At 48.5% G+C, this 24,708-nt stretch overlaps 1 protein-coding gene across 1 annotated transcript in view; it reads right to left on the bottom strand.

Annotated features, from left to right (window-relative positions):
• Positions 1–24,708, bottom strand: part of LOC146822728 (NFX1-type zinc finger-containing protein 1-like) — a 1,573,298-nt gene that overhangs the window by 231,594 nt on the left and 1,316,996 nt on the right. The window contains exon 16 of the mRNA XM_085606923.1: positions 22,643–22,788. Coding sequence (XP_085463049.1) covers positions 22,643–22,788 — 146 coding nt within the window. The remainder of the gene's footprint in view (positions 1–22,642; positions 22,789–24,708) is intronic.

Genomic DNA, 24,708 nt, shown 5'->3' with positions numbered 1-24,708 from the left:
CACAGGGAGGGATCAGGAGGAGGAGGATTCATCCGACGGAGCATCACAAGCATCGTCACGGCCTGCTTCTGAGGGTCCCCGCAGGAAGGTGGGTCGTCCACGCAAAAGACAGTGAGAGTCAGCGGAACATCACCATCTCCCAGGTCACCTGGCCTGGCACCTGGCCCTCTGGCCCAACAGCAGCACATCATCACATGACATTCTCTGGCACATGGACTTGCTGGTCACTGTCTGACCAACGTTGACAAAGACTGTGGCATAGACTCTGATGACTTCCAATGGCAAGGATACCAACTCCCCCAGTGAACTTTGGATTCTACACTCCCGCCAAGCACCTCTTGTCATCCCCCCAAACATGTACCCCACCACAAATAAAAATCATCACAATCACGAGATGATGCCGTCATTTTGCATTATTCCACTACATGTGTGTGTTGTAAAGTCAAACCATGCCTGATTTTAGAAGTAACTCCAACCATCCATACCCTGGGGTCTGAGTCTGGCACAGGACACACATGGGTCACAATGTATCATCCAATACAGACATGGAGCACCATACTCACCCATGATGGGCCCAACCAGCTGAGGGGGTGCCCACACAACTGTGCCTACAGACCTATTTAGAAGAGCAACAGTCATGCGCAGAGGTCAGGGAACATGTGGAGTGTCCTGGGGTGCTACTCCCAGGTATGTGTAGACAGGTGGCAGAACCATGTCCTGCATGCTTGAGTCAGGTGGATGTGGAGAATGGTGGGCCGTCCAAGGTTGGATGCATGGAGATGGCACAATGGGGTCTTGGATCACAGTGCCACAAGGTTGTGGGCTGCATCCTGAGTGTGTGCGTGGATTGAGAAGGTCATCCTGCAGCTGGCAGTGATCCATTCCCCCCATCTCTGTTGGACGTTGATGTGGCTTGGTCGCCGGATGTAGAAGCAGAGCTGTGCAGATGCACCCTGGATGTTGACAAGTATCATGGGAGTTGTAACGCACATGTCCGTAGAGTGCAGGGTAGGATTAGACACGGATGTTGTAGTTGACCTGGGGGATGGTCTCTCTTGCCTTGAGGTGGATGGAACTGGGGATCTTGTGTATAATGCAGAGTGTGCTGCAGCATGAGGCACAGATGCTGCTGATCAGCATAGCACATGTCAGCAAGCAATCCATGATGAACACCAGCTCGTTTGCGTGGACACTGGGTGCCCTTGCTGCAGGGCCTGCAGCAGCATGCGCCATGTCAAGAAAACAATGCCACAAGTTGCACACAAAGACAAGGATCTCAGGAAGGAACTATGCAAAAGGTGTATGTCAATGAAGGAATGTCTGGTTCAACATGGCACACACACACACACAATGGATGCACATGCAGCACAGTGGCCGTCGTGGAGACTGACATGCCACAATACCTACACAGCCATGGACATCATGCAGAATACAGATTCTAATCCCTGACAAACAGCTTGTATCTTGCTACTCTACACATAGACTCATATGCACCATCTCTGATAACTATGCCAGACATGCCGCATGCACAGTGGCAACAGACCACCATTGACAGAGATGAGGCACCTTGGAGGCAGATGGACACCTTTATTAGTCATGTGTGTCGGAATGCTAATGCAACTCTGTCAACAAATACACAGGTCATGTGGATGAACATGTGGGACCAACACTGGCACCCCCCTTTGCACCACAGATGCTGGAAATCCATAGAACTGGCACACAAGTGACGGGTTACAGCTAAACACCCCCTGCTGCTCACGGAGAGGCTGCTATACACCATTGAGCCTCTGATGGGGAATTCACACACCATGTCAACCCGGTGCAACCCGTATGTTTCCGAGGGCAGTGTTACACACATTGATGGCTTCATCACAATCCACAATCCCATTACAGATGACTGTCACCAAGTCTGACCATCAATTCAGGTGAATTCAGCTCCATGGCATGTGCCCCATGGTGATTCTACATGTATGCCAAGTAACCAAACATGAACAGGAGCAGTGCACACACATTCAAAACAAATACCACACCCAAAAAGCCGTGCTGCATCCCTTACCCTAAGGAGATTTTCAAACTTGTCCGTGCATGTAACGCTGATTCAGCACATGTTGCTGAGTTCATGAGGAATAGCAGGAGCACAACAATGTTACCAGCAGACAGCATGCGCAAATACCTGTGGATGAGAGACACACAAGAAGTCAGCCAAAAGAAGCACATCCGCATGCATGTGCATGTACTCGACACGTATAAGGTTGTCAACATGCTAGGTGACAATGATGACTCTGGAAAAACATTCTTCTATTGCACCATCACTCGAGTGACACATCCAAACACACCTCTGACTCACTTGGCAGACATGCAGATGGACACACACATTGCAACACATGCCACACACGGCCCAATGCGTGCACACTCAGATACTGGAACTCACCACTAAGCAAAGAAGTCGCGTATGAGCCGACTCCGGATGTCCTCTACCGCCTCCTCCTCCTCCACATCACTTGCCTCGTCACCAAGCCCTTCATCCTCCACGGGTGGATGGTCCTGCTCATCCGGATCCAGGATGAGTGGCACAGCTTTCTCCACTGCCATGTTGTGCAGCATGCAGCACACGAGGAAGATCTTGCAGACCTTCACCGGTGCATACGGGAGTGCGCCGCCGGTCTTGTGGAGGCAACGGAATCGGCACTTCAGGAGGCCAAACGTCCACTCTATCACTCGCCTGGTCTGCCCATGGGCGTTGTTGTAGCGGTGCTCGGCAGCTGTGCTGGGGTTGCGGAGAGGCGTGATCAGCCATGGCATGTTGGGATAGCCAGCGTCCCCTACATGGAAACATCATGGACAAAAGTGGGTCAGGAGAAACAGTAAGACAGGAAGATGACGCTAAATACAGGACTGCCAGAGTATACCCACCAACAATACATGCACGTTTGTTGCGCAGCTGCAGCATCATTTCAGGCACCCTGCTACGCCTCATGATGTAGGCATCGTGTGCTGATCCTGGAAAACGAGCACAGACATGTGAAATCACCATGTTGGACAGAAACACCACAAGGACATTAATAGAGTGGTAATGCTTGCGGTTCCTATACGCTACCTCCTGTGCCTGTGGTGGTACCAAAGCCACATGTGTTCCATCTATGGACCCAATGACATGGGGCATCCCTCCCAGGGCATAGAACTCACGCTTGACACCTGTCAACTGCTCAGGAGTTGGGAATTTAATGAACTCATCCAGGTGATCCAACATGGCCTCTAAAAAATCATGCAGAACATGGCTGAACATGGTTTGGGACATGCCACCAACATGAGGAATGGTATATTGAAAGGTACCCGTGGCAAAGAAATGTAGGGCTGCCATCACCTTCATCTTGGGTGTCAGTGCAGTAGGATACCTGTGTAGCGGTTGGAGGTGTGGTGCCAGCCGTGTCGTCAAGTCCTCAATCAACTGTTGGGGGAAGCGGTAGCGGCGTATACATTTATGTTCCCTCAGGTCAGCCAAGTCCGGAATTGGTCGAGGGAGAGGCGGAGCCCTGCAGTAAATTTGAAGGGACAACGAAGAGTGAGTACAGTACACCACCAATGTCAATGTACTGAGCACATGTTCAATAGGCAATACACATATGCTACATACAGAGTCAGGTCTGTGCAATATGCCCTGGACACGCATGCCAGGCAGGTGACACTCCTACCAAGAGCCAGCTACAAACGTCGATTCTCAACCTCAATATGCCATGCCATGAAACTAGCTGTGGGCCAGTGTAAGTGAACAGGCAGATGCATCACAGGAGTTACAGACATCCACATATGTGCAGAAGAAGGATGTTTATCGTACAGACAGGTTGCAGAACACTAGATGCACAGGTCACATGTCACAGAAAAAGGACAGACCACACACCTTGCCATGAAGGAGTACATGTCAAGACTGATCACACATACATTGAGAGTATGCAGATATGTCCTTGTTTGGAAACTCCGTGTCGATGCATACATACACACCTTACGTCGGATTACACATGTGGGCTGGTGTGCGTAACAGTGTGCCATGCCCATCTACACACAGACACGTTGGTTGCAGCAACTGCAGATGCATTTGACCAAACACCTACAGCAAACCTATGGGAACACATGACACACACATGACATAGTTACAGCGTGCAACGCGGGCATTCACATGTCAGGTGTAATATTCCGTGTACCTGGCATGGGGGGACAGTTGCGGGTGTCGTTGACTGTGCCATGCCAGTGACGCATGGCTCAACAAGTCTGTACTACATGCACACATGTCAAAGGAGTGAAGGGAATGTGTGGCACATAGTGCACCATCACACATGACATGTGTACACAGCTCGTCATACATTTATTTGCTTCACGCCTCAGGAGTAATGTGCCACATCACAGCCTGACACACCTGTGCCCGACACATGTAGTACTGCACAGACAATGCCTTGATGTCCAGCCTTGGCCAAGTATGACAGCTCTATTCCTGTCTGTGTGCCGCCTGTCACCATTGTCAGGTGTGAAACGCACCGTACATATGCTCTGAGGGCGTGTGTAAGGTCCCTATCACAATGGGAGTGCTGGCGTATGCGTACGCCATAGTAATACGGACTGTACACGCGTGTGTAGGCTCCCTATCACAATGGGAGTGCTGGCGTATGCGTACGCCATAGTAATGCGGACCGTACACGCGTGTGTACGGTCCGTATTACTATGGCGTACGCATACGCCAGAACTCCCATAGTGATAGGGAGCCTACACACGCCTGTACGGTCCGTATTACTATGGCGTACGCATACGCCAGCACTCCCATTGTGATAGGGAGCCTACACACGCGTGTACGGTCCGTATTACTATGGCGTACGCATACGCCAGCACTCCCATAGTGATAGGGACCCTACACACGCATGTACGGTCCGCATTACTATGGCGTACGTATACACCAGCACTCCCATAGTGATAGGGAGCCTACACACGTGTGTACAGTCTGTATTACTATGGGGTACGCATACGCCAGCACTCCCATTGTGATAGGGACCGTACACACGCCTGTACGGTCCGTTTCACTGCATTTGGGGTGCCCTAGGGCCGTGGAACGCACCGTACCTGTGTGTAAATATTGAAATAACATAGGGGACACATGAGGGACAAGTATAAGGGCCTAAATGCATGCTGGTTGTCATGGAGACCGAGTTTAAAGTTTGAATTTTTCCATCAGGTGGCCAGCAGAAGTCGGTTGGAAACAATATACTTTGTTGCAAAGTGGTTGTTGACTTGACATCATGCTCAATTTTTAAACCATGCTAAGCCACTCACTGGGGTAGGTTTAAAGGGATTGGAGGAAACGTAGGATGCTAATGTGACTGACCAATCTCTCTGTACTCCTGTAAATGAAACAGGCCTGCAAGGCAGATATAAGGCAGCCAGGTCCCATGAGAGAGCACTTGCCTGCACATCCTTTCATTCCACAACACTGCTGCTGCTCGTGATTCCTCTGGCACCATGTCCAGGTCTGTGGAGAGGGCCCAGCCATTCACCATGGAGGAGAATATGGCGTTGGTGGATGTGATCCTCCCACAGTACACCATGCTGTATGGTCGACCAGGGGAGCAGGTGAGTGCTGACTCCACTAGCTTAGACTGTGCCCCTTTTTTGTGACTGTGACTTCTGGCATTGTGTCCATGTGTGACAGACATGCAATGTTGTTTAGAGTGGGTCCCAGGGTGGGGAAGGCCTCATTTCTCCCATGCAGAGCATGCTGTAGTTCCTGTGTGCACTCCTCACTTGCATAGTGCTTACTGTGACAATCAATGCATGGTGCATGCCACATTCTGCCTGGCTACTCCTCCTTGGAATGTTGTTTCTACAGTCCTGATGTGATTCTGTGGTCCCCCCAGTGTGACAGGTGACAGTACCCATAGATGTGTGTTTGTTTAGTGTACCTGTGCTGTGAGTGTCCAAATGATGTGTTCGTCCCCTGGACATTGGTGTGTGTGTTTAAGTCCCCTGTCATGTGGGTGAGTGCATATGGGTAGTGTTATACACCAGCTGCATGAGGAATGGATATACCCTGCCCATCTGAAGTGAGCAGGGAGCAGTGCTGTGTGACTGCCGTGCTGAGCCAGCCCCACACCTGTGACACCCCCCAGTCTAGTGGCACATGGGCAGAGTGAGGTATGTACCCGCAGTTGGCAATGGCAGGTGATTGTCCTGTGCCTGTGTGTGTCTGTGTACTCTGCTGAGGTTGCGTCAGTGGGCTGGGGCATGTGACTGCTTTGAGGTGCTGTACATAATCCTGGTGTAGCTTGTGATGCACAGTGTGATCCAGGATCATTAATTGTGTGGCACCCCTCATGCCATCTGTGTACTTTCAATGCCACGTAGTGCATTTGGCCTTCCCCAGAGGATAATGTCCCTATGACAAAGGTGCAATGAGTTGCCTGCATACCATGGCCTGTTCAAACAAGACAAATTATTAATATGTGTGTCTCTGTGTCATTGCTCAGGTGTATTAAAGTATTCTCACTTTTGCATCCTCACAGGTAGGCGTCCATGCCAAGGGGGAGATATGGAAGCAAGCCGTCAGTGCCGTGAGGAAGACGGAGGGTCGGAAGCGGCGCCTAGCCCAGGTGAGGAAACGCTGGCAGGATATCCGGTGCTGGACGAGGAGGATCGCACGGGTCCTGCTGGGGGACTCACCTGAGAGCCACAAGAACTTTGGGCGCCGGCGTCTGACCCACATCCATAAGCGTGTGCTGGCGGTGGTCTTCCCCGACTTGGATAGGCGCCTGGCGGAGAAGCAGCAGCAGGAAGGGGGTAGGTACATGTGTGTTTGTTGTGTGTCACCAGCTTTTGGAAGTGCGCAGTTGCATGGATACACTGCCAGGGTTTAAATGTGCAGTGCATAACCTGTTCCCCAAAGTAAACCGGTGCTGTTCTTCCTCCCTTCCCCTCCTTGCCATGTGTTCCCTGGTCTGTGTGTAGTCACTCTTGCACAAGGTTATCTAGGCTGGCAGTTAATCCAAGTGCCCAATGCTTGCAGCATCATGTGTGGGGGTGGTGTGTAACAGGTTTTGGGACCTTGCCTGTGCCCTGGCCAGTTCAGTCATTGTGGGGTCCATGTCAGTTGGCACTGATGGTGAGTCCCGACATAGGAGTGTGTCTTAAAAGTGTACTGCCTTACAGCATGCATGTCCAATGTTGTGCCCTCTGACATGATATGCATGAGTGGGAGTAATGCATAGTGCAGGGACGGTTGCTTCAGTTGCAGTCATATCCATCCAGGACCATGGAGGAGTGTGGCCACTACCGTGCCCTGGGGCACCTTTTCCTAGGTATCATGTGTGTCATCCAACAATGTGGACAGTCTCTGTGTCTTCGGCATAGGTTGGGCTCTGTGGCATTGTACCCTGGCCTCATCTGTATTTACGTAAACTGTGCTACATGTGTCCACTGTACAGTGTGACCCAATTTTGCTCGTGCATACTCACAGTGGGCAGTGCCTGTGTGTCTTGGTACGACAATCTGATGATGGCTGATTGTCAATGATATATGTGGACTGGCGCACCAGGGGTAGTTTGTGTACAATGAGGATTTAGTGCAGGCCATGTGTTTTCATCCCAGAGTAAGAGGTGTAAGTACTTCCTCTGTCTCAATCACATTGTCTCAGGTAGGGGGTGGTTTGTGCGGGCAAGGCCTACATGTCAAAATATGAAGTCTCCTTGCTAGGTCTGGCCTGTGTGTGATGTTTGTCTGCACATACACTCAAGGTGCAGTGACCCAGTCATGTTGGGCATGGTTTAATGTATTAGCTTTGCAGCATGTGCAAAAAGTTAATAGACATGGTTCCTGCTCATTCCTTTTTTGGCAACGCTGTGTGGTGCAGATGCTGTGCACGATTGTCCCCAGAGCCTGGTTCCTCTGTCCAATTTGATATCAAGTAATCTGCTGTTGTGTCATGCTCTCCATTGTTTCTCAGTGGCATGGTGGGTCAACCAACTGTGTGTTGCAGGGCCTACATATGTACCTTGTATTGTAGATGTTACTCATGTTGCTTTTCAGGCTATGCACTGTGACCTATGTAGATTTGACTCATGTGACATATGTATACAGGTGTCTGATTATTTCCTGTCTCTTCACCTTGCCCACAGCATCGTCGGGGGACTCCGAGGGAGACACTGGCACGGACCGTGAGGAGGGAGCGAGCACCATTGCCAGCAGTGCTGTCTTGTCGGGCGCATCGAGTGGCACGGAGGCCGAGGGGAGTGAGGCGGAGGACCTGTCCAGTCCCACCACCGACTATGACGCTGACGGGTCCGAGGCTGAGCTCCCAGAGGGGGCGGAGGCTGCTCCCACAGCTGAAAGCAGCACTCCATCTCTACCCGCCCCCTCCATTCCCATCACCGGCCTCCCACTTGCTCTGGTCCCTTCCCGCCGTGCTAGGTCACCAGGTGTCTCCTTCTTGCCAGGCACCGCACCCCCTGCCCCTGTCTCCACTGCTGCCGTGAATGCCGAGTCTGTGGACATCCTGCGCCAGTTGCAGGTTGGTCAGACTGCGATGCTTAATGTCCTCCATGGCCACACCCGAGTGCTCACCCAGATGGAGGCATACATGGAGGGCATCTCAGCTGCGCAGTCTGACCAACGCCAGTTGCTGAGGTCCATAGACTCAACACTGACTGCAGCAGTGGGTTTCCTGCAGCACATCGCCCCCCCCCCCCTACCCCTGCACCATCCACACTTCCCACTCCCATGCCTGTCCCAAGCACACCCAGACGTACCCATGCACGCACCCCACCAGACACAGGCACCACACCACCAGGGAAGGCCAAGCGCACACCTCCTGTCACGCACACACAGGGTGAAGTAGGCACACCCACTGGGTCGGGGGGCAAACGGAAGACACGCAGCCACAGTGGGAGTCCACATTCCTCACAACCCACTCCCTCCAAATCCACTTCCCTCAGCTCTCCTGGCCAAGATTCAAACAAAGATTCCTTCATGGCCGCTCTGTCCCTGAGCCCCAGTGTGTCACCACCCAGCAAGCGGTCAAAGGAGTCCCCGGTCAGGGTAGTTGAGTCCCCCCCCCCTGTCCACACCCTCCCCCAGTAGCGCTGCGACCCATCCCTCCGACCCCCCCCCTCCTTGGAGCCTGTGGTTCCTTTGGGTGCAGGGGAGACGCTGGGGGACCTTGCAACCGTTTGCAGCGCCATTCTCACCACCACCTTTGGCGCTGCCCCACCCCCTGTGGTGGAGTCCTCCGTCCCTGCACCCACAACACCTACCCTTGCCCTCCTGTCCGTGTGGTGCCTGGTCCTTCCCCCCCACATGATGCCCCCCCCCTGTGGAAGCAAAGGAGGTATGAACTGTGCAGGCAAGCTAGGGGACAAGCGTCCCTATGTGTCCCCCACCAGGAATTGGACTATGGACTGCCCTATGGGCCTTGTACATATTGAACTTTTATTAACCAATTTTTTTTCATGCTGAATAAAGCAATGTTTTTTTCCTTTGAACACTACTGCTTTTCTGGTATTGCTGTTGGTGGTGCTGCTCCATGATTTGGGGTGGTGATAATGTGTTAGGTGTCTGGGAAATGTAGTAGTGTGCTGCTCATGGGGTGGACCCTGGTATCTGTGTGCCATCACAAGGTATTTGCAAAATATCTTTGTTCATGTAAGCTCTTACTGCATGGTGACATTGTCCCAAGGTGTGTTCCTCTGTGGACCCTGACATCTTCCCTGCAGGGTGTTTCCTAAATGTTGTGCTGAGCTGTGTCTACATTTCCTTGGTGTGTGACGGATCCGTTCAACTTTGCCCATGCATGCTGGGCAATGTCTCCACCTGCATCATTAGTGGCATCCTTGGTGGTCGCTGTACTTGTGTATGAAGTATATTGACATGACTTCATGTGGGCATGTTCCCTTTTACACACTATGCATGTGTGTACTCCCAGCCTCGCACACATGTGTTACGTGTTCTGCAGGGTCTTTGAGCACCTGACTGACAATTGTGGCCATTGTATCTGAGGGTACTGCACCCTTTTCATTCCATGGGCACTGCTGGGGGGACTCTGCACCCACCCCTCCTGTGTCTGGGCACTGCTGGGAGTGATAGGCACCCACCCCTCCTATGTCTGGGCACTGCTGGGGGGACTCTGCACCCACCCCTCCTGTGTCTGGGCACTGCTGGGAGGACTCTGCACCCACCCCTCCTGTGTCTGGGCACTGCTGGGGGGGACTCTGCACCCCCCCTCCTGTGTCCGTGCACTGCTGGGAGGGCTCTGCACCCACCCCTCCTATGTCTGGGCACTGCTGGGGGGACTCTGCACCCACCCCTCCTATGTCTGGCCATGTACGCTCGGGACAAACACGGGTGGGGGTACGCTTCGAACATACACTGGTGGGGTGTGGGTACGCTCCAAAAATACACGGGCGGGGGTACGCTCTGTACATATCCGTACCCACGCTCTGCAGGCCTGGGTATGGCCCGTACCCATGCCTTTGGAACGTGGGTACGGTGCGTACCCCCATTGTTGGGGTGCCGTAGGGGTCCGCATCATACCCAGGCCTTCTGAGCGTGGGCACGGGTCGTACCACGCGTACCCCTACGTCACTCCAACAATGGCGGTACGGCCCGTACCCACACTCTTAAGGCCTGGGTACGGTGCGGACCCCCAATGGGGTGCCGTAGGGGTACGCACCGTACCCAGCCCTTCAGAGCGTGGGTACGGGTCGTACCACGCGTACCCCTACATCACTCGAATAATGCTGGTACGGCCCGTACCCAGGCCTTTAGAATGTGAGTACGGGCCGTACCGCCATTGTTGGGGTGACGTAGGGGTGGGCGTGGTACGACCCGTACCCACGCTCTTAAGGCGTGGGTACGGTACGTACCAGAATTGTTGTGTTGCCGGTTCGCGTCAACATCCACTTCCGTTGTGGCGGACGCATGCGTTGCTGGACACGCCCCCACCCCCTCGAAGTGACCTGGCCCTGAAGGTCAGGTATGTCCAGGGCATGTACGATTTGTGACTTGGGTGGGGGTTATGTGTCCTGCCCCTGCCCCCCCCCCCTTTGCCCCTGGGTGTTGTTCTGACCTTCTGCGGCGTCTGCGTCGGTTCCTGTAGAGCAGGTAGACTGCTATGAGGGCTGGGATGACACGTAGGTTCGGGTCCATGGCTGTCCGTCGCGTACAGGTGCTCCTTGTGCGCGTCGTCCTGATTTCCCGGCAGTTTTTGGCAGCCGGAAAATATAATCCGTGCGGGGTGACGTCGGTACGGATCGTACTTCCTGGTTCGTGAAACGCAGCCTGAATGCATCCCGACGTCACGTCGGCGCTTTCCCGGATCACATTTGTATGTATATTTTCGTCGGTCGGTGTTTTGTACGATTCGTACGGAAATAGTGTTTCCATACGAATCGTACTTGCATTTTTGTAATGTTTTTTAACCGGGTACGAGTCGGACGGAGAAAATGCTCCGTCCGACGGTTCGTACCCGGTTTCTCCAGGATCGGAATCGGCCCCATAATGTTGTTTTACTTTTATTATTAATGCTTTTTTCTAACTATGTATGTTTTGTTCTACCATTATAAAATTTCAATAAAAACATTTTTTTAAATGTCCCTTAAAGGGAAAAATATGGCTGTAAAGTTCTTAACAAATTTAAAATAGTACTCGAGTTATGGAAATTATTTAAGTTGTTCTTTATTCTTTGGTGCAGGTGTCCCTTTTCCTGCCATGACCAAATTTTGCTTTGGTTTAATCCCTTCATCATACATGGTATGACCAAGGTAGATGACGAATGTTACTCCTATTTGCCACTTACTTTTCTTTACAGTTCAGACCTGCCTCCCAAAGTCTAAATGAAACTTTTCTTAGATTTTCATTGTGGTTAGACACATCAATTCCATATGCTAGGATGTTGTCCTGGAAGCAAACAGCCTTTAGGACGTCCTTTAGGATGCGCAGCAAGAAACGCTTGAATATAGCTTCAGTTGAGGCCAGTGCAAAGGGCATACAGGAAAATCTGTATTCCTTTCACAGTAAAACAAAGGAGGTGAGTGGTCGGGAGTCTGGATGAAGGTCAACCAGATGGTAAGCAGTAGTAAAATCAATGATGCTAAACAATATGCATTCCATACCGTACTGAACAACCTATTAGTTTAAGGTAAAGGCTGATGGTCCACCCAAATGCCATTATTAAGTTCACAAAGGGCTACGCAGAAGCAACTTCCATCACTTCTTGTTTCTTTGCGAACACCACCAGAGCTAGCCGCTCTGATGATTCAATAGTTTATTTAACCCCATTAGCTACCAAGTAATGTAGTTCCTCTTTGTAAGGTTTGCTAATTAGGAAAGTTATGGGACATACCTTGTGTACTACCAGTGTAACAGCAGTTTTAAAATTGCTTTAATGTGGTGAACAAACCATTCAAGTCCACTGCAATACCTCTGTAGTGCAGTGATCATGAACAGTTCATTTACCACACCTAAATAGAATATCCTTCTGGTCCAAGCACTGGAAAGATTTTCTTTAAAAAAAAAAGTTAAGTCAGGCTGGAATGGAAGAGCTGCCATTGGGTCCTAAATGTGTTTATCTGTTTTGTTTGAGTGACGGTCAGTCCACAGCGCACTTAGGTCACACAATTGAAGCTGAAAGAAATCAGCACCATTAATCACAGACTGCTTTCAGTTTCATCGTACTCAGGAGCATAACTCTGCCCCTTTGCACAGATCAGTTCGTGAGACATACCGATGGAAAGGGGACAATGTTTACCCTGAAAAGAAAGGTGTTTATTATATGATGCAGTGTGCAACCTCATCGTGTAATAAACTAGCAAACCCATTTTGGGTCCAGTCAGGCCTTTGCTCAAAACCACTGTTACCCAGGGTTGAGCTGTCAGGTTTGTCAAAGGAACAAGTGCAAAGCATTTAGAAGTACCAACACAGCTGAATAAGAAAGAAACACAACCCAAAGGAAATCCGATACCAATTTATAAAAATAGTTATTTTTATGAATTTTTAGATGCCAAAATGAACAAAATACCCTGGAGGGTTCAACAGATATAATTTATTAAGTGAATAATAAATCACTGCTTTTCATTCAAATCACAAACAAGCATTGGAAACTACCCCAGTTAGTGGTTACTTGGAAAACCTTTGTAAAGTTGAGTAAGACTTCTCCGGACCGGTGTGGGCAACTAACTCTGGCAGGGGGCAAGACACAGAGGCTAACGGGGATTGGCACAGCAGTTATCTCGCAGTCAAAGTAGCCTCCAGTCCAGTTCCAGGTTCTATGGGCCTACCGCCACAGACATCAATGGAGTGGTCCTGATACAGGTGGTGCATGATGGAGTAGACGATGAAGGATGCTTATACAGTGACAGGGGTCTTCCTGGGGCCAACACTAGGTCCACAAACATGGTGAGACGTCTTTGGCCACAGAGGTCGATGCCCCTCGAAGTCCAGTGGAAGTCCAGCCAAAACAAAAGTTGTCACTGGTCTCCGGTTATAGCGATGCCAGTAATCCCCTTTAACTGTGGCAAGTGTACGTCTTGGGTGACAAAACTGCACTCCGACTACTCTACTAGCTCCAACAGATTTGGTGCAACTTTTGAGCATTGAGACTCGGTCTCTCAGACTGCGTTTTGTTAGTCAGCGTCGGTCAAGCAACCTTGGCTACAAACTTACCAAGGCTGCTTGTTCAGTTTTTGTGGTCCGGTATCTGTAACAGGAAGTCAGTCAACTGACTCTTGGAGTGGATTCTTCTGTCTGGGGGGCTTAGGGATGACTTTTCCTCGGGCAAGACACCACAGACACATTCTTCTCTTTGCTTAGCAGCTGCAGCCCAGTCTTTGGTGCAGCCTCTCTTTGCCAGGTCCAGGGAACAGCAGGGCAGTTCATTATTCTTCTCTCCAGTTCTGATGTGATCTGAGGTTTGTGTGCCAGTGGGACCACTTTTTCTCAGAACTTGGCCTCAAGGGATGTGGTGATTACTAGCCAGTGGGCTGCCTGGTCCCCTCCTGCCTGATGACGACTTGCTGCAAAGTGCTGCATCTAGCTACCCAGAAGGCAATATTCTATCCACTCCCAAGATAGCAGAACCCCTCTCTTGGTATGCGGAACATAGGCCACCCTAGAGGTGTGGCTACCTGAAGGCTACACACCCACAGGAAAAACTGGTTTAGGTACTGTTTCCCCCTCTCTACCAGAAGAGCAGCCCCTCTCATGTGTGTCTACCATTTGAACCTCAAATGCGGCTTCCCCTTTGAAGCTCCCCTTTTGGGCCCTCACCCTGCTTGGCACCTCCCCTCATGGTAGGCCTTTTGTGCTCCTTCCTGAGAGCCGTTCACACCTCCCCCTAGAAGGGTAGAAGACTGTCTTGAGACCAGCAACCGTAAACGGTCATTGGAAAGCTTTGGCCAGTAGAGTGGCTACTTTCTAAAATTGCCGTATACTCAAAGGATCCATTAAATTCGACTTGAGCATCAGGTCGGTTTTAATGCAACAATTATTTCGACACCTTGAAGTACTACCTTTAGTAGTCCCAATCAGAAGTTAGCACATCTGATGGGTCGGCATGTAACCCTGTACTCCCCATTGGGGCTTCTAGCTTTTCTACCGCAAAAACAACAATTTGGTGTTTTTTGCTGTAAGAACACATAAAACTCATGTTTCACCTTTTAATATGTAGCACCCTGCTTTAGGGGTGACTTGCACATTTTAAAAAGGAAGGTCTGAACTTTGCCATTATTTTGAACGGCAAAGTCGAGTTAGTTGTCCGAAAACTGCTCTGCAAGTCAGCAATGCCAGGCTGGGAGCCATGCTTTGCTTAGTCACGTTTGTGGTGGCACAATTAGTGCTGCAGTCCACGAGGGAAACTTGAACTTACAGGACCATGAGTACCCCTGGTACCATATACTAGGGACTTAGGAGTAAGTTAACCTATGGCAATTGTGAGGAACCGATCAGGCATAAGGGTCAGAACACTGGCACTGGGGTCGGGTAGAAGGCCTCGGAGCACCTTTACAGTAAAAAAAAAACCAGCAGCATCAATCCAAAACTTTGGGGGTGATCATGCAAAAAGAGCAATTTCCTTACAGCCCCCAATCGCCCCGAGAGGCAGAAAGCCCACTAGTCACAAGGGACAACGACTTTAACTGAAAATGGGATAGATTAGCATCCATTTGTTGTGCCACTACCCACCCAAAGGGCACAACAGTCTTTCTACCACTCCATTCCCAGGAGTAGGAGGGCCGAAAGACCTGTAGATACCACAGAAAAATATTTAAGAAAAAAAAAGGAGGAGTGGCCCATCCACGCATCAGACCATGCCCTCACTCCATAGCAGGCCTGTCCGTTTTCTGCCCCCTGGGGAGGTCCCCCCTTCTAGCTGCAAAAGGGATAAAAGGGCGCCTCAAAAAGATGGCGCACTGTCAATCCGCCCCCTGAGTGCAGCCTTCTCGAGGGGACAAAGGTAGTCCCATGGACCCTCCAGACTTCCCCCTGCAACAATTTGCGGTCATTCACTACACACGCCTTCAAGCCGTTCTCTGTACACTCTCTAAAGTCTAGGAGGTTGACGCCCGCACTGTGAAACACGGAGCAGCTGATTAAAGCAGCTGCTCCGCATTTTACTTGGATGCCCTGTCCCTAGGGCTGCTCCAAGTTTGTGGCAGCACATTCATTTCAATCTGGAACACTGTTCAAGTTTGCACCTGGTGCACCTGTTTAAAGGTGCACTGGGGTGCAAAACGAAACATGTCTGATACATAATATGAGCCCAGGGAGAATATTTTAAAAATGGAGAGCGGTGGGGTCTGGTACGCATTGGACCATATCCCCCACACCTTATGCCACAACAATCTTTGTGCAGCACCAATGGGAACATTCGAAGATTTACCCCCAATCTGCCCCAGCCACCCATGTGGGGTACTGTTTATATTGGGAGAGGAGTGAAAATGCTGGGTGGAAGGACTTCTTTGTCTCTTTGCAGATTCTGAAACATTCCTTCACATTAGTATAATCATAAAACAGTTGAAATGATGCTATGAGTATGAATGATGGAACTATTTATGTGAAACACAAGAAAAAACAAGCGCTGGCAAAGCCAACAGTTGTTGGCTAGTCAAGATCTATTGGTTTTGCAAATGTTTTTTTTAGCTCAGCAGCGCTGCTGTTTTGGCTTTGTCAAATTATTATTATTTTTTTGCTTGAAGCATTCCGGGGTCTTTTTAATACAAATGTTTACAGCCTACGTCTGGGAGTGTCTTTCCCTTTCTTCTGTCCTTGTCTCCTACGGAGAATGACAAACTGTGTCTTTAATATCCAGGTCTGGGGCAACTTTGCACTTGCTACTCTGTTTATGTTGTTGAGTTCTAATTTCCCTTTAGTCTAGAAAACCGGACACATATATGGTTTAACAGCGGAGACTGCTATACATATGATTTCATGACAGTGTTTGGTATGTAATCCGAAATATAATTAAAGACAAATAAGGGACTGATTATGAAAACAGATTGCACCTAACATTGTTACCATTAAGACCAAACTGTTGTAAATAGAGAGGCTGGTACGGTACAAAGGAGTCACCTGAAGCAAGTTTGAATTAGTCCGCTCTTCTGAATGCCTTGATGTCTGGCGGAAGTGCCTTGCTGAATTCCAAGCATAAACACCCTCCTTTAGCAAGCCTTTGAGTTCAGTTTGTATCTTGCTGTGCCACACCCTTGCATGCTATATTCAGTGACTTCACGCTATAATCCTTCCTGTCTCCAAAGGCTTTGTATTTCTTAATGAGTAGCTGAAAATCTGCAGACATAACATTTTGTACGGCAACAGAAAGGATGAGTCACGTGCAATGAGGATAACTTAACTGGCAACAGTGTGTGGGCGGTTGAGGAGGAGAGTCATTTTTTACTTAAGACCTGCCTGTACCTAAAAAACATAAATCTGACCTTGTGTAACGTAATCCGGTGCTCATGTACAGCGATCCAATGACATCAGTCTTATTAATGTAGAACTATATAAAAAAAGCAGCAAAGGGGGCACAGGGGAGGGGAAGCGTTGGGGAGGAGATAGCCAGCAAACATGTATTCACTTGTTGAGTGCTTGAACAAAAAAGCAGCTTGAGCAACAGAATGCCAGTCACGAGGAACGGAAGCACACTTCAGCCATGCTTCAAAGAGGGACAAACGGAGGACGTGAAGCTCACATGTGTTTACCAAAGAAAAGCAACAAAATGAGAATGAGGATGAAGCTAACCAATGATAAGCAATAGGTGGCCTATAGGCTCCCTATAACCTAGCAAAATGTCTTGCAAGCAACAGGGCATGTTCTGTCTAAGGCGAGACCTAAAAAGGGCTTACAGATGCAGTAGATTCTTGTCTGGTATTTCACTCCCGTAGGAGTAGCTCAGTAGTAATACAATACTGTGATGTCTTTCCCTCTCCCAAATTTGCTCCTGTTTAGATATTCTGCCTGTTCTCACTCCGCCCTGGGCACCACATTCCCCTGCTGCTGTGTTCTCAAACAACCCTGTGCAGCCTGTGGAGTGCATTGCTGGCTTCCTGCTCTCGCACCTCTGCTCCTGTTCCCAGTGTCAATGCTGCATGTTCATACCAGAATCACCTTTCAACTCCCCTGTTGGAACTTCTGCCCACTGCTTCGATGCTACCAAACTGATGACCATTCTTCCTCTTCCGCTACCTTGTTGCTGCTGCTTCTCAAGGTTATGTTTCTCCACACCAACTGCCAGACATCTACATTATTTTGCTATTGTGGTGCTGTGTGCCAATAATGTAAAATCTAGGACAGCAAAACAGGTGAGCAATACATCAATATGAATGTGTATTTTGAGTAAAACATTGAATACATTACCTTTTTAGATTGGTGTTTAATTATTAAATAATGTGTTAACGCTGTGAGCACTATTCAAGTGGTTTGGCCAAGTTTTGTCTTTTTGAAATACAAATATTTTCAACCTTTCTCTGAATTGGATGTGTTTGAATTAGGTTCAAACTAACTTTATTTTGTGTTTCATTATAGGGTAGGCCAGTTAACCAGTGCTTAATTTGTAAAATATGAAGTGCAGATGCTCAAATGTTTGTCAGAGGCCACACCAACTTTCCACTGGCTCCACTCACTTCCTCCACTGGCTCCACCCACTTACCCTATTGGTTCCACCCAAACCCTCAACTGGCACTGCTATAAGTTGTAATCCCAGAAAGCATGGAAATGTCACACACAAGTACTCAGACCAGGAAGCATGGAAATGTCACACAAAGGATCCCAAGCCAGAGGTGCAGGAACAAAGTGTTGGTAGAAGAGAGAGAGCTATATTCTCTCTTACCAACGGCAGAGGCAGAAAGTTACCTTCCAGAAGACTTGAAAACGTCTGACAGTGGGAAAAAATGTAGATCTCAGTGGAACTTCGGGGGCAATTTCTATTGTTAACAAACAGTAACATCACTCTATGGCACTTGCTTCGTATTTGTATCTTGACCAGAACCATTGAAAGTCCGAGGTTCAAAGTTTGTCACACCTGCCTTAATAAGGTCTCCGTTTCTGTGCTCTCTAGCCCTTTTCAGTCACAAGCCATATCAGTAAGAACCCTTGTTTATATTGACTCTACATAGTGGCCAGTGCCAGAGTCCTTATTAAAGTAACAGATTACAGTGAAATGGTGTGGTAGAAAGTTCAATAGGCCAGGCCTAGAATGAACCTGAGCAAAATGCATACTTTTGATGCAGTTGAGGCATAATTCTGTTGTCCTTTCTGTCTCGTGGTTACATTCTCTAGACTGAGATTGCATATTAAATGCATTGAGATTTACTGACATTTTCAATAATCGATCATATATTGGTAGCTAAGAATTATAAATTAAGATGCTGCCTTCAATAAACAGCGTTCTCTACTAACCCACTGCAAGTCAGCCTTATCTGCTCAAAAGTATACATTTTTTGTGTAAATTAAGTGCTCGTTGTACCAACGTTTTAATTTAAATACATTGAAACATTAAAATCTTCTCTTTTCTTCCCGCCACATGTAAAATGTAGACAGTGTTTCTTGGTCTGGTCATCATAACATTGAAGTAAATAGTAAATTACATCCATGAAACAATATTTGTGTCCATTAAAGAGGCTCTTTTTAACTTCTGAAGGCCACGCGAGGGATGTGTGCCAGATTCAGGATGTTTAGCAGCTGGGGGAGAGGGAAGAAACTCTGAGGGGGCTCTCGTGGTGATTAAAAGTCTTTTAGCCGCAGAAAAAGGTCGAGCCTACATTAAGCTTGAACTTGGAGCGTTTTCCAATCTTGATTAAGTCCCAGGTATTTCCATAGTAGACACATACATACTGCAGCTCTGCCAGCCTCCGCCATAAATAAAAGAAAAGACTTAGTTGGAAAAATAAATCCGCACGGGTCACTCAGGAAAGCCAGTGGCATGAAGAGCCGGTTTAATCGAATGCTCAGATGGTGCGCGGTCTTCATTAGCCCCCTGGCCAGGACAAGGAGGCGGGAATCTGCTACACCACGCTGTATAGATTGCTTCAAATTAAATTAATGGAGGACATTATTGTGAGGCATACCTACCCCTGTCAGTTGGTTTTGCACATTACTTTAATAAATATTAAGGCACGATTGCAAACACAAACCATGGCACGCTTAAAGAGCCTTTAAGAGTATGGGCTCATTCATTAGGTATGCAACTATACGTAAAAAAGAAGGCAACAAGTTTAATTAACATCCTGCTTTTCAAGGCATTTAACACAACTATAGTCTTAAGCAGTAAGGGGCAGATCAAAAACAACATGCGATAAACATCGCAACGCGCGGTCAGCGCGAATTTTCATATCGCCGGCTATCGCTGGATTGCATCGCCTTGATAGCACGCTATCAACAACGATTAGCACCTTGGCGATATGAAATCCAGCGATAGCGGCGAAAACCCCCAACCGCGCTGCAAATCCAGCGATAATTTCGTGAGATAAAGCATAAACTCGCTAATACGGCCCTGTGGCCTTAACCATGCAATCCACCTCTGATTAAACATATGGCTAAGTCAGAAAAATACCAGACGTTAAATACCGTCGATAAAGGGTGCATAGCGCGATTCTTCTTGACGCTTCGTGGGTCTGCTGCAGGCTTGTTGATATGGCGAAGCCGTGTTAGCGACTTTTTCCATGTTATTTTGCTCAGGAACGCCTACTTTGCATGCCATTAGCGATGGCATGCAGGGCGATAAAAAACCGGCAGCTAACTTGTGGAAATTAGCACTAACACAGGTTAGCGCGATCTTGTTGATAAGGTGATGTAAAATTACCACAATAACGTTTTGTGCCGCTAACCCAGCGATATTGGCCTTGTTGATATGCCCTTTAATTGTTATGGGGAGGATACTTCAAGGGCAGGGGCCGGACAGGGTCTTTAACTTAACCCCGGCAGCCCTACCATGATATAATGTGTACAGCTAGGCTAGGGCCCTGGGCATCATCGAATCTTCAGATTGTGGCGCTACTACGGTAACCGTCACAACACCATGCTCAACAAAAAAATTAGCATAGCATGGCTACTTATTACTTACAGTTACTGGTGGTGGAAGGCCAGGGTACTGCCTTTTTTAACTGATAGGCCTGGTCTGCAGGTGCTGGTGCTGCTGCCTGCCCTCAACGTCGTCCGCTGTTGACTCGTGGAGTGCGGGTGTCCTGTGGCGTGGCATTCTAAAAAGAAATCTGTGCACGCTGCCTGCGCACGCTGCTGCCTACCCCCGTCAAACCAAATGTAGGCCAATCAGTGTCCCATCCTCCCACCGGCAACACTGAAGTAGGGCCGGTGGCGACGCCTAAGCCAAATTCGCAATGCGCATGCGATATGGATATTGGCAGTAAATAATTATGGTTGGACCAGTCTGGGTTGGTTGGACCAGTAATGAATCATGATTCATATCATATGAATCTTGGATCTGACAGCCGCAACACTCTTTACCAGGATTCATCATTCGGGAGACAAAATAAACAACACTGTCTGTGCCGAGTCAGCAACTGAGTGAGGTAATTATATGATCAATGCCATATGACGTGCAGACGCCTGTAGACCCGGCCATGATAAATAAGTGCTGGTGCTAAGCACTGGAAAGCACTGGCACAAATTAAGCACTACAGTTAACGAAGTTGTTTTTCCTTCCCCAGTGCAATGGGGAAGGAAAAACAACTTTGTTAACTGCGATCAGCTGGAGTTCGCAATCTGGCTTCAACGTGACCGTTTACAAAGTTTCAAACCAGTCTAAATGATGGTAATTTCAAATAATTTTGTGGACTAAAGCAGGGCCAGGGTGTTGAGTTATATAGGTATCAGTATTTGAATGGTAACCATGAAGCAATTTCTTGGGATTGTTGGGGAGTCAGTCGTTACTGGGTAGTACCCTTGGAGGGTATTACCATGCACCACTGGTATTCAAAGCAACCAGTACTGGTAGACTCAAATGAGTAATCAAGTTAATTCCACTGGGCACTTACATCTCTATTAATAGAGAAACTGAGCAGTGAAAGCTTTGGTGTTCATTCAGTGCTCAGAGGGTGGCCAGCTAGTCTAATAGTTCGGTCGAGGCCCTGGCCTGTACCCAGGACATTTAGCGATACCAGCCTGCCTAATGCACAAGTTACTTACTTGTGTAATGATATATCGGTAAGAGCCATTAGTTAGTGATAGATTCCTTACCTTAGAATATCCCCAGGCATCAGACTGGATCCGGGAAGTTTTCATCAGCAGTACCCCTGCACGTCAGTAGGCGTCGTCGTGCGGCTCTGCGTACGCCGCTGGCGCCGTAATCGCCGAGATGACATCGTCGGAGCTACTTAGACGCGCCCACGCGCTGACATCAATTCTGTACACGACTTTCCACGCCAGGAACGCAGAGTCATGCCAAAGACCGACTACTGGTGCAATAGAACTAGGGCACGGAAAGGGATGACCTGAACCCTAGAGAACAGTTCGCAAAACCGGGAGGATGGGCGGGCGGTAAGGAATCTATCACTAACTAACGGCGCTATTACTAACCTGAAAGGTAACTGAATTTGAGCTGGATCCTACACCGTGCACCGTCCAACAGGGTTCCAAGAACATCTGTGTTCTGAGGCCACCTGGTTTTCGTCCCACCAGAGATGAGCCAACTGACAAGTTGGCCCATGTGAGGCACAGCGTCCATAGCAGGAAAATGTAACAATGGCCCTCACGTGCAAGGTGAAGTCTCCCGGTGCGTCAGGGTCACCGATTTAGCAAAAGCCGGCTTTGCGAATCCATTAGCAAAATAAACAAATTACAAATAATTAAATGATCAGCAGATGAAAAATACTCAGTGCGAGCTGGGCAGGTCACTCTTCCGAAACTGCAGCAGCCACCGGTGGGTGCGCTTTCAGCACAGAGATCTCCGCCTCGACTCTGCCAGGGAAGTGTCCGGGATACTTTTTGGGATCAGAGACCCGGGCCTCTGCTGAACCAGAGTTCAACCGTAATATCTTTAATGAACCCATTAGTTTGTAGTCTCAGAGTCAAAGGAGCCTCGCTGGTGACTGTAGCATGCTGTACGCGTTCTACGTTATCCTCTACAATGCACAACGTCACTAGTACGCGCGCGCGCACACTTGTTTACCTGCTGATGGTCTCCAATTAAGATCAGGTGCTCACAACCAGAGCTAAGTGTCGTCGCAATGTGAGATTCCAGGACTTCTGCTGCTTCTTCAACGATTACAATTTTGGGCCGGATTTCCTGAAGTACCTTTCTATATTTGGCAGCACCTAAAAAGAAACAAAATATTGCATATTGCTGTAAGGTCAAAGTGGCGGCAAAGATTATTACAGCAGCTTCAATTAGCAGGCTTTTCCCTTCTGCTCATAATGCAGGCACACAGTTGACCACATTAACATTTATGTTCAAAATGTAACAAATGGTTTATATCATTGTGTGGACTAACACAAAATCAATACATCTTTACTTCAAATATGCCGTTTTTAGGTCTTGCCTACGCATTGCGCATGCGCTGCTTAGGAGGGCCTTTAGACGTCGCTTTGCTCTTTTTTGAAGCACATACTCGTGCTTGTTGCCGCATCAACCTTGCGGAAGCCAGCAGCGGCGCACATGCTAATTGGCTGTTGCTCGCTCCTGCAAGGTGGATAGCACCACAAGCACGAGTGTGCTTGAAAACAGCTGTTGTTACTCCCCTCTCTCTCACAACCCTCCCGCCCATTCCTTTCTTTGATGCTTTTTTTTTTTACTTTCAGCGCGAGGCGCGCGCTTGTTTGCTTTTGGTGTAATCAGTAATTAATGTATGTTTAATTCATAACTGGATTGTATCCACTTAAATGCGAAATTGAGCACTTCGCCTATAATGTTACATTACACTAAGACTGTTGATTCCTCTTGAATTCTATCACCGCAAATCAAGCATTTCAAAAGATAGGTTCGTCCACCCTCAATCACTTTTTCTTATCTGAATGGCCATAATGCGGTCCTCCCAGAAGGGTCAATCGGCATTCTGCACCATAATTATTTTTGAAGGGAACGTCACTTTCTAACCATAAGCGGCACGTTATTTGGGTCATATTTTTATGTCTGAGTTTTGTTGTGACTCAGTAACTCTTCAGTATTAATGATACTGACCCGTGCCCTCTCCGGTATCAGTTTACACAGACAACAGCATTTAGCTGTTGTCACGGGCCGCGAACGCTTTCAGCGTGGAAACCGTGACGTAAACCATTCATGGTTTTTCTACAGTGGGCTGACAGCTTCATTCAAGACAGCAGCTGACCACTGTTACATCGAGTTAAACTATTCAGGTAAGCGGGTTCCCTGGCACTTAAATTCTACCATCGTAGAGTGTTTCATTCCCTATGCACACTTGCGATGCCGGCATTCTTTTTTTAAAATAAAATTGTAATCGAACTTCACGGCGCCCCTCTCTCTCTCTCTACCTCTCTCCCTCTCTACCTCTCTCTACTTCTCTCTACATCTCTCTACCTCTCTCTCTCTACCACTCAACCTCTCTCTCTATCTCTCTCTACTTCTCTCTACCTCTCTTTCTCTAACTCTCTCTACCTCTCTCTCTACCCCCCTCTCTCTCTCTCTACCTCTCTCTCTCCACCTTTCTCTCTACCTCTCTCTCTCTTTCTTTTTACCTCTCTACCTCTCTCTACCTCTCCACACCACTCTACCTCTCCACACCTCTACCTCTCTCTACCTCAACCTCTCTACCTCAACCTCTTTACCTCTCTCTACCTCTCTCTCTACCACTCTACCTCTACCTCTCTCTCCCCCTCTCTCTACCCCTCTGTTTCTCTCCCTCTTTCCAAGATGGCTGCAGCGTCTACGTGGGATGCGTTGGACTAAGTGGCAGCGGAGCCTGATAGCACTGCTTGTCCTTTAAAAAACAAAACAAGCATTGACATAGCCAATAGGTCTCCCCCTTGGGACCTCATAAGTGTTTAGTTATCCAGTACAATATCCTTGGTGCAACAACATCAAGTGTTGCATGGCTAAACACTTATGAAGTCCCAAAGGCGAGACCTATTGGCTATGCCAATGCTTCTTTCCCCTTACGGCTCCCACACAGAAACTTTGTTCTCCGGGCGTGCCTCTGAAAAAACTATTTATAGTACGAATCTCTGTAGTGGAGTGCTCATAAAATTCAGAATAACGTTAACCATTACAATAAATATCAT

Source organism: Triturus cristatus, chromosome 5_2 (assembly GCF_964204655.1).
Source record: "Triturus cristatus chromosome 5_2, aTriCri1.1, whole genome shotgun sequence".
Lineage (NCBI taxonomy): Eukaryota > Metazoa > Chordata > Amphibia > Caudata > Salamandridae > Triturus > Triturus cristatus.
Note: the sequence above shows the minus strand (reverse complement) of the source record. Positions and strands in the feature narration are given on the sequence as shown.